General features: G+C 41.9%; 1 protein-coding gene across 2 annotated transcripts; it reads right to left on the bottom strand.

Annotated features, from left to right (window-relative positions):
• Window positions 1–3,025: 3,025 nt before the first annotated feature.
• Window positions 3,026–9,627, bottom strand: spice1 (spindle and centriole associated protein 1). Of its 2 annotated transcripts, XM_026180831.1 has the most exons (18): window positions 9,440–9,627; window positions 9,149–9,244; window positions 8,779–8,826; window positions 8,547–8,687; window positions 8,309–8,411; window positions 7,991–8,109; window positions 7,649–7,734; window positions 7,419–7,561; window positions 7,157–7,282; window positions 6,789–7,063; window positions 5,022–5,153; window positions 4,821–4,947; window positions 4,635–4,730; window positions 4,101–4,534; window positions 3,675–3,864; window positions 3,519–3,597; window positions 3,292–3,355; window positions 3,026–3,187 (listed from the first exon to the last, which is right to left on the bottom strand). In XM_026180831.1, exons 2-18 carry the CDS (start codon window positions 9,242–9,244, stop codon window positions 3,131–3,133), a joined length of 2,316 nt encoding a protein of 771 aa, XP_026036616.1. In that variant the 5' UTR covers window positions 9,440–9,627; the 3' UTR covers window positions 3,026–3,130. The 2 variants fall into 2 exon arrangements, with proteins under 2 accessions (XP_026036616.1, XP_026036617.1); XM_026180832.1 differs by lacking the exons at window positions 3,026–3,187; window positions 3,292–3,355 and adding an exon at window positions 3,362–3,443.
• Window positions 9,628–10,325: the final 698 nt, after the last annotated feature.

The following is a 10,325-nucleotide window of genomic DNA, read 5'->3' as shown; positions in this document are numbered from 1 at the left end:
AAAGCAAATAGAGGAGGCAACAGTTAAAGAACTGAAAGACCATCTTAAAGAAAAACAAGAACAATTAGAAGACATGGTGAAAAGATGCAACAAACTTGAGAAAGAAAACACAGAAACAATGGATGAGCTGAAAACCCTCATCATTGAGAAAAAAGTGCTGGTGGAAGAATATCTAAAAAAGAAGAGAAAACGTTTCCACTGGTTCTGGAGGAGAGACACTGCTGCTTCTCACCTGATATAAGCTCGACTTCCTCCACCTCTATTCCATCTTCATTTTCCCCCTTCCCCTCCCTCCTTTCTCTTTTTTCACCCTCACCCCCCGACCAGTCCCGGCAGTTGACTGCCCCCTCCTGAGCCTGGTTCTGCCATAGGTTTCTCCTTTAGGTTTCTTTCACTTTAAAAGGAGTTTTTCCTATCCACTGTCGCCTGGTGCTTGCTCAGAGGGGATTGTTGGGGTTTTCTCTCCTCTCTCTTTCCTTCTTTCTATCCCCCCTTTTCCCCCTTCTACCTTTTCCTTTACCCAATAAACACAATTGGCCTCATTTTACATGTGTTTGAAAAATGTCTTCATTCAACAATAATTCATCTTAGGTATAAAAACAGGAAATGGGTAATAGCAGCATGTGTGTTTGTGTGTGTGCATAATATACATACTTGTATACCAGAAGGAATTAATACTAGATGGGTAGAGACAGGTTTTAAAGACTAGAAATGAAAACATGTGAGTCCTGTCTTTAAATAAAAATATGGAATTCCCTATATTCCTATCTATTCCAAACAACGGTAGTAAGTAACAAAGTTTCAAATTTGTCTTTCCCTTTGACTCTTAATTTATTAACCATGAACAAGAGGTCAGAGGCCAAATGTGGCACGATACCTTAAATCTTTCTATGATACTTTCTGTATTTGGACCAGAGATGGGCAACACCGCATAGTCTGATTACTTTTTTCAAGTAACGAGTAAAGTAAGGGATTACTATTGCAAAAAAGGTACAGTAATTAGATTACTGTTACTTTCCCGTAAGCAGGCTACATTACTGCGTAACTAATCCTCGTCATTTTCTTCGCGAGAGTGTCGCATGCTCGTACAATGACGTACGAGCATGCGACGTCCGTGGCAGCAACAGACGTGTGTAGATCAACAAAGGATAATATGGAGTGCAGGAGAGAGTACGACCATGCAGGGTTTAAAGCTTGGAAGTACTGACATTACTTTGACTTTGATTCTGTAAAAAGTGAGAAAAACATTGAAAACATACGGTAGTGAAGTCGGGTTTTTGTGATTAAGTTCTTAGCTCCCTGTTTCAGTTTTGTTGTCGTCCTCCCCGGTGTTCCCCTGACACTCTTGGTATTTGATGCATGAAGGCTTCCTCGGCTCAGCTCCCGTCTCCACACCCTGCTGTCACTTTTTTAAATACTTCCATCACACCAACAGGCACTTTAGAACAGGCTCAAACCGGAGAGGTGATTAATCGACCACAGCGCTGCACACCCCTGGCAACTTTGGGGGGTAAAGCCACTGGTTTGTGGTGGTTGCCAGGTGAAATCAGGGTCTGCTGCACCAAAAACATAATTGTGATTGCTTTGGTTGCAATCAGATTGCCATAGTCATCTGCAGTTTGCATGTAGGATGCCAACTACTCACCAAGCGGTGGGAAAAGTTTGGTTTGGTTTAGTTTGGCGTTCATCTTTACTTTTCCGTCCTTTCTAAAAACACTGACATATAGGTCTGGTCTACCTAGACTGGCAGCATGCTCGAGGTGTCCCAGGCTCGTCTGTTTGGTGACGCGGTAGATGAGCTCACCCGGCTTGCTGTCCTGGTTGCTGGCTGACAGCTGCAGCGTGGTCAGCTTCTGAAAAATTACATTTTCTTATGTTGCAAGTCTCAAATCTTGATTGCCTAGATCCATTTAGTGTTTTATCATATGTGCTTTAAGCGGTAAATCTCAGGTAAAATGAACTGTTCTATCTGCCAGGAAGGACTCAAACACAGACCCAAGATAAACAAAGACTGGATACAGTCTCTATATTATCTGCATGTCGTTTGAAATCTACAAGACATGCTGACTCCATATCTGTGTAGGTTCCTAGTCAATCAGGTCATGGTCGTCTTAAGAGAGGCAGCTGGACTCCTTTAAAACATTTCACTTCTCATCCAAGAGGTTTGTTCAGCTTGAAAAACAAAAAGGTGGAGAGTCCCAGCTATTTAAACCCTAGTGGAGGTTGTTCTCTATGGACGTGGTAGCTGACCTACCTACTATTAATCATGAGCTAAGGTTTGAAAAACCGCATGTGTCATTACCAACAGGGGTTCCAAGTAAAACCACTGGCATCATGGGAGAGTGTCTGCATCTAAATTTCACTCTTTCATGGATGCCAGCATATGCTTGTCAAATAAAGCCTGATTTTAGTTTAGTTTTCCTTCTATAAACAGAGATATTTCTAAACTGGAAATGTTCAAACTTTCAAACTGGCGCAGAAAAAAATTCAAAGGGTATTAAGTGTCTGATGGTTCAAATTTCCTGGAAGGACGATCATTACAGTATACTGTAAAATGAAACAGTGCATGTACATATTATACTAGAGACTACATAACCACCGCACCAGAGGTGTAAGCACATTTTGCAAGGCACTCATTATACATTAAGACAGTTTTATAAACCTTCGTATATGTGAGATAAGGAAACCAATGAACAGCCTCAAACATAAACGAACAGATGGAGATACAGACTGTATTTGCAGATTACAGCTCCACCACAAATCAAACTTCCATATTAAAGCGAGACTGCTCAGCAAGGAAAAACAGTCAAGTAAGTAAGACTGAATGAAGACAGATTAAAAATTAATTGCATCTGCTCACACATTACTCAGCTGTAGGGTTTTCTGAGTACTCAGATGTAACACTGAGGAGGAAAACCCAAAGAAATGGCAAACAGAAGTTCATTCTAATAAATTGGAAATGTGGGTCACGTCCGTCAAATGGAGAAAGAAACTTGTCACAGTGAAGACAAAAAAAAAAACAATGTATAAAAGTAAAAACATTTTAATTCAATCATTAATAAAACAGATAAAAATAGTAAGAACATTCTGCGTAATAAACATCTTCAGGTATGCTGGGTTGTCCTTCTTGTCACCTCACGTGAGCAGACAATGCAAACCAGCCTTCTCGAGCTCTCTCCTTGTCCATCTATTGACAAAGAAAGTCTTTTTTTCAAATCCAAGCAACGACATGTAAATAATGCACATTGTGTGTGTGTGTGTGTGTGTGTGTGTGTGTGTGTGTGTGTATACCTGTGTTTTGCCATCCCTGGTTTCTCTTTCAAAACTGTGAGAAGATGCATCAGAGCCAGCAAACCTGCAGCAAAGATAATTAATCATCTACATCATGTGATCTTCAGTCAGTTCTTCTTCCTGACATCATCACTTTGTGTCTGTTTAAGGTGCTGGAAAAGAAATGGTAAAAAGAACCTTGCTGTTATTTGTCATAACATCCCTCCCTGAGCCGATCTGATACTCACCTCCTCTCACCCTCACCGCCACCACTGTGTGACCGGAGCTCTCGCTCGGGCAGCAGCTCTGATGCCTCCAGGCGTTTCGCTGCAAAAGATGAGGCGTAATGATTTTAAACTGTCATGTGTGCTCCAAACAGACAGCGACATGTTGCTTTTACCCACTGGATTCTGGATTCGGGCTGAAGGCAGAAGCTGGGATCGGGGAGATAGAGGGAGAGACTCTGGCTGAAACACTTTGCTTCTGTTGCTCGATTATTTCCAGCAGCCGACCTCGGGCTGCAGCGCTCTGCCTGTTCAGCTCCAGGAGGCGTTGCTCCACGCTGTTTTCACTGAAAGTGTTGGGTGATGTTGCCTAAGCAAAAAAAACAAAAAAACAACAAAGAACGAGACACACACCGCATGTGAATCATTACTAAATCTGAATGAGGAGGCCACCTAAAGGCTCTGCGCAGTTCATTCCTCGACGCACCTGTCCCATCACGCTATGAAGGGAGGGTCAGAAAGTTAGGCGGAGTCAGGGGAGCCACTACTCCACCTCTAAAAGGTGAGCTGCTCTCAGAGAGCTTCAAACAACCCCTTAAATCTCACCTGTTGAGTCAGCTGTTGTTCTTCAGGAGTCCACACATGCTGGCTCCGCCTCTCTTTACAGCTGGACCCGGACATCCTGCTCTCTGCAGCGCTCTGAGGTGTTACTCTCCCGGTGCTGCTGCAGCTCGACCCTCTTCTCTCATTGCCACTGTCGAGCGATTCTCTGACCCCTGACCCGAGGCCCTTTGCCTGGCTGAGTTGAGCCCTGATAAGATCGGTCTCTTTGCTCAGCTGAGCAATCTCAGCTAGCACTGTGCCCGGAGACCTCTGTGAGCGAAGAGGGTCAGAGGTCAGCGATAGCGAGGAAGCAGAGGGAAGCTGAACTAGGGACAGACTGCTGAGACTAGAGTCTGAGCTGTGAGCGCGGAGGTCCCCATAGGAGAGCAGGAGATCCGCAGCAGGAAGCTGCTGGTGCGGTGGCGCAGGACAAGTTGCTGTGGAAGAACGAGAAACAAAAATTAGCTGCCTCAAGGTGAATCATTTCTGTGCTGAATATTTGAAATCAGATAATAATTTTGGAAGTGAGAAAGTTACCAGGAACATGCTGAAAGTGGTCCCGCTGTTGAGGTGGTGAGAGGAGGACGGCAGAAGAAACAGGTACTCGCTCAGCACCCGTCGCAGACTGACAGCCTGTATACCAACAGTTCACCAAAATATAAACCATTTTCACCATTTACCAAATTCCTCTGGACAGAATATACACAGACAGACTGCACAAACCTGCAACTTTAACCTCAGAGTGTGGGGTTTGGCCACTGTGTTCACTCAGCAGTCCGAGCCCTCCCATCGCCAACACCACTGTGTCCAACTTCCGCTCCAGCTCTGCTGTCCGCTGCTGTAACCCTGCCTGAGAGGCACATCGTCACCAACTCATGATTTATCAGCATAGATGGAGTAACAATAACCTAAGCCCAGTCCCACCTGCAGGGTTGTAGCCTCCTCTCTCAGAGTCATGGTTTCAGCAGTGAGAGCATCAATGAGCCTCTGCTGCGCTTTCAGCTCCTCCTCCAGTTTTCTCCTCTCCTGTGCCGCCTCCTGAGCTTCATCTTCCCTCTAACACATTACAGGCAGACAGTGATTTAAACACATATAGCAGACTGCAAATATTTGCATCAAAGCAAACCTGCCCTACAATTTAAAAACTAATTCTATTTATTAATGTGAAGTAGGGCTGCTCGATTATGGCAAAAATGATAATCACGATTATTTTCACTGAAATTGAGATCACGATTATTTGACGATATTTATTTAACCCTTTAAGACCTACCATAGAACCAAGTCCACCAGAGCTTATATTGTTTGTTTTTTTTACATGCTGTAGTGCCATTTGTGGGAGCATTTCAAGTTGCTATACATCAATACAACTGCTATAGCCCATATTTTAATAATATGTATGCATTAAGTCCATAGTAATTACATAAATTGCAAAAAAGTGCAATAAACTACAAAAAAAATTGAAAATCGTTTTTGTTTTGTTTACATATATTTCTACTTGGAGAAATTTAAGAGGTTTATCCCTCAAAACTTTAAATACAATAAAGTTGCAAAAAAATAGTTTCCCACCACAGGAAATTTATTTTGAGTGTCTTCATAGTTTTATTTTGGAGATACAGCAATTTTTATATACTGCAGGAAAAACAAAAAACAATCCTATGATGCAAATTTGCAAAGAAAACAGCATGTGCATCATTTTACTGTGGGAAGTGTTACGAACAGCTGATAGTAACGGCAAAGCGTGTTTCTGGAATATTATGTTTTTGTTCCTGCAAGCGCTTTTTATGCAGTTTTTGCAAAGCTATATGTGGAACGAAACCGTGACCGAGGACAAGCTGATGGCATCAGATGTAAGTACAACTCCTCCGGTTTCATATGCAAAACAAATTATTGCGCTAGCTTACACGGTTCAGGTTCTACAGGGATTTAAAAATAGTTACGCAAAACGGAGCGTACTGCTCTGACCGGCTTTAAAGGGTTAACAATAACTTTTAAAAAATAATATAAAATAGTGTGCAACACCACTGAAGTTTGTTTTTTTTTTTTTTAAACTCTCTTTTCAACCAACGGCAGTCACTCTCCTCTCCAAATAACTTCTGCTTAGCTTTCCGAGCTTCCCTCAGGTCCTCTTAATCAGCGGTCTCCACCCTTTTTTGCGCCACGGACCGGTTTATGCCCGACAATATTTTCACAGACGGCCTTTAAGGTGTCGCGGATAAATGAGGGAGGGGCTAATAATCGGCTCAGTCATTTTTAATGATCGTTGAAAGCCCAGATCGTAATCGTGATTAAAATTCGATTAATTGAGCAGCCCTAATGTGAAGACCCCTGAAAAAGATAAGAACTGTGCTTCAGCATATTTACATGAGACTTTCAGCATTAGTGATGCTAAATCAGTAATAGTAACAAACATTTTACAGATCAAGCATTTCTAAAATGTGGTTTTGCTGCTATCTAAAGATTTCAAACTAGGAATTCGTGTCTCCTTGCATCCCCATCGATGACATGACTTTTTAAATAAAACCAACATTTAATAAGAAATGAATGTATCCTATAAACTAAAAGATGCAGTGATAATGGTACCACGATCTTATTTTTTGTTTATGTGAGTAAAGCCTGCATGGATTATCTTTAGTTTGAATAATAATCTCCACAAGCTTGTGTGACAAAACCTTTTTTGATATCTGGCAGTACCTTTTTAAGGAGGTGCACCAAACGTCCCAGTGTAGAGACCAAGGCCACAGAAAATCCAGTAAGGCTTTGTGTTCTGTGCTTTTTGGGACTCTGTGCAGATGTTGGTGCTGTATCAGGGCTCAGTGCGTCCAAATCCGACTCCACCTGACCCAACATGGCCTGCAGCAGGCCCAGACTGGACTGATCCCCGCTGAGAGAGGCAACAGAGGAGCCGTCCAGCTCTGAACCCTGGGAAACACACTTCCTGCCTCTGCTGGTGTGATTACCGATCCAGTCTGTTCAGCATATAAAAGAAGAACAACAGACATGATCTCATCTCCAAACAGAGTATTTCATTTTGGAGAAAATCCATCCCTTGCAGATATTACCTGACTTGCTCTGAGGCGGTTCAGAATTAAGAACCTGAGAAACCAGGACTGATGTTTCCTCTCTGGCGTCCTCCGACTGACTCTGTCTGGACCGAACACGCTGAACAGCCACGGTGGCATTGAGAGCTGAAATGACATTAGATAAGTGTTTATTTTCACGTCTAATGCCAGATTGTAATAAATGATTTCTTGATCACTACTTAAAATAAATATAACACACTTCTAATGGCACTAAGACCTTCTGATTATCTGTTTATCTTACCTCTCTGAGCTGGTGCCCTGTCTGATGTACAGGGTGTCACGGGACTATTATCCTTGTCTCCACGGTGACAGCTGTGATGATGACCTTTGTGTTGCTGTGACACTCTAGCCCGAGGCTGCGCCTTCATTTTTTGTACATTGACCCTGCAAAAAAGCGTTATGAGCAATCTAATAGTGACAGCAGCATCTCTGTCACTGTTGTAGTGTATAACAGTTAGCAGGGATTAGCACCTTCGGATTACATGATACTCTGAACTGGTTGAAGGACGGGCATCGTCTCTGTGGTCGTCCTCTGAAGCTTCCAGTTCATTAAGAGCCTGAAATAAATCATTGTAATTGTGTAAAATGCAAATAAAAACTCAAAACGGTGTATAGTATTTAAAAATACACTTTTTTTAATCAGTGTAAGCATTGGATATGTTACCTCTGGAGTGTTTTCTGTTAAATATAGGGTTTAGATCATTAAAAGAAATAAAATAAACTAATAAGCATAGTTGTTGTTCTTTAGATTATACATTGCACATGCTGTATTATGAAGCTACTAATGACAGTCTCAATAACACACACACACACCTCTTGATCCATCATTGACTGGCTGAGGAGAGACAGATGAGTTGGACGATCTGGTCTTTGAAGAACAGGCAGTTCTGAGTCAGAGTCACAGTTTGGAGCCACAGTCACTCTGGGGTGTCCTGAGGAAAAACATTTAGACATAAAGCAATACTTATGCAACCATCAGAGAGAATTTGTAGCTCTTCAAAATGAAAATACTGGGACAAACACCCAATGTTCAACAATCGGGTATCTCAATGACATAAAGCAATGGACAAGAAGTTATTCTATCTAGTCACTGCATCTGTTTATCTGCACACAAAACAAGTTGCCAGATACCGGTGTGCCTGCGTGGAGCATCTCCAAACAGGTCTTTGACCACAGCCAGGGCTTTGTCAGAACGGGCCAACACATCCTGCAGCAGCAGCTGATCAGAGAAAACCTGCAGCAACGCCACACAACTGAGTTTAACTCAACACTGTAAGAGCCACTAAAAAGATACAGATACACGTGCAATGCTGAAACTGAAAAATCAGGAACAGAGCAAATATATATATTCTCACAGCACTGTACTTACCTCCCTGATGATGCTGAGACTGGCCTGGTCCAGGGGTGCAGGGCTCCCTGCGTGCCTGAGACGTCGTTTCAGGGCTTTCTCTTTCAGCTCCCACTGAGCTGCTGCTTTGTTGTGAGACTTGTGGAGCTCATGCCGATGACTCTGAACCAGAAGAACAATCAGACAATCTTGAGACCAAGGTACAGTAAATAACACTTAAAAAATAAAAAGTGCAAATGTTCTTGCACCTTACCAGCTCCGCAGGTGTCAGCTTGTGCACAGAGAGGTCGTTGACAGTGCTCTGAAACCAAAACGCTGAGAAGTTAGACAGGCTAAATAAAGGAACTTATAAAAGGTTAGCTTGAATGTTTGTTTTTTTACACCATGAACATGTTTCTTTAGTTTAGCAAGAAATTAGATTCCTTGATGATCTGAGTAACCTCTAGAAAACAAATAATCTCTCCTCATACCTTTCTATTTCAGATTATGGTAGAGAAGATTCACAGCAAGCAAGAGTAGACTGTCTTCTAATTGCACAGAAATATGTACAAGTACAAGACTGCCTGCTTAGTTGTGACTGGCCTTCATATGTCTCTAGTATTTGTTCAGCTGTCAATACTCACCACCCACTCTCTTCTTTGAGCTGCTGCCTTCTTGGGGCGAACAGGCCTTTTTCCTTTGGCGTGCTGCTGTGGACGCCCCACTCTCACAAACGACATCTGCTCACAAACAATACGACAAGGAGACTTCGTTAAGGCTGCACACGTTTCATTTACCAAAAGTGTTTAGTATGTAACAACAAGCTAGCTGTTAACTCTCATTCCCATGGCGAAGCTTCTGTAACTTTCACTAAACTAGGATGTACGGCTGAGCTATCTTAGGCTAAAAGGCAAGTTAAAACTGAAAAAACATACTTTTTACAACGTGGAGCTCCGGTTAATAAAGAGAAACGCCCACCAAGCTGTCTTTAGACGCCGTTTTAAAGGCTGGTGACAAATAATAGCATCAAAACCACCTCTTCAGTTTGTGAGACATTTTTCAACAGTTGCGCGCCACTTCCTGTGCCGTTTCCACGGATACCGCTTCAAACAGTGGAGCATCACGGGAAATGAAGTGCTGCTGGGAAAGGTGGCGAATCCTTTTCATTAGGCGGCAAAAAATGCCCCCTGTCGGTGATTTAGGGTCAATGTGAGATACTTTATTTTTATTACTGGTTAGTTTATATCTGAGGTTTTTATTTTGAGTGATAAAATTGCTTTTACATCGTAAATCCCTGAGACTAATTTCCACCCATTTACCCTGTTTGCACTCTCTTCTTCACCTCTCGTGTGTTCTCTCTGTTGCTTTGGATGGCTGATCGTAAGTATTTAAACTCATCCACCTTCACTACCTCTGCTCCCCACTCACACTACAGATTACAATGTCGTTTGTGAACATCATGGTTCGGAGCAGATCCCCGATGCAATCCCAGAAATAAGCTTTAAAGAAGACCACAACAATTTTCTTTGAATGTTCCAGACATGCTGGTAAAATAAAAAATTAAAAACTAGGCTAAAAATATACATGTGAAATTATATCGTGCACTTTTAAAACAGTTACAATTCAATCAAAAATATTGATGTGATTTTAATTTCTTTGTCAGTCTGATCAAAAAATTTGCCTTTGATAAATACGTTCATATCGCAATAAAAATACAATGATAGTAAACTGAATTTTAAAAAACTGATTCAAAATTAAATAGAAATAAAAATCTTAGAGATGTTTTCTGAATGAAGGTGAGGTTCTTGAAAAATCTTGTCT

The sequence above is a fragment of the Astatotilapia calliptera genome, chromosome 9 (assembly GCF_900246225.1).
Source record: "Astatotilapia calliptera chromosome 9, fAstCal1.2, whole genome shotgun sequence".
Classification (NCBI taxonomy): domain Eukaryota; kingdom Metazoa; phylum Chordata; class Actinopteri; order Cichliformes; family Cichlidae; genus Astatotilapia; species Astatotilapia calliptera.
Note: the sequence above shows the minus strand (reverse complement) of the source record. Positions and strands in the feature narration are given on the sequence as shown.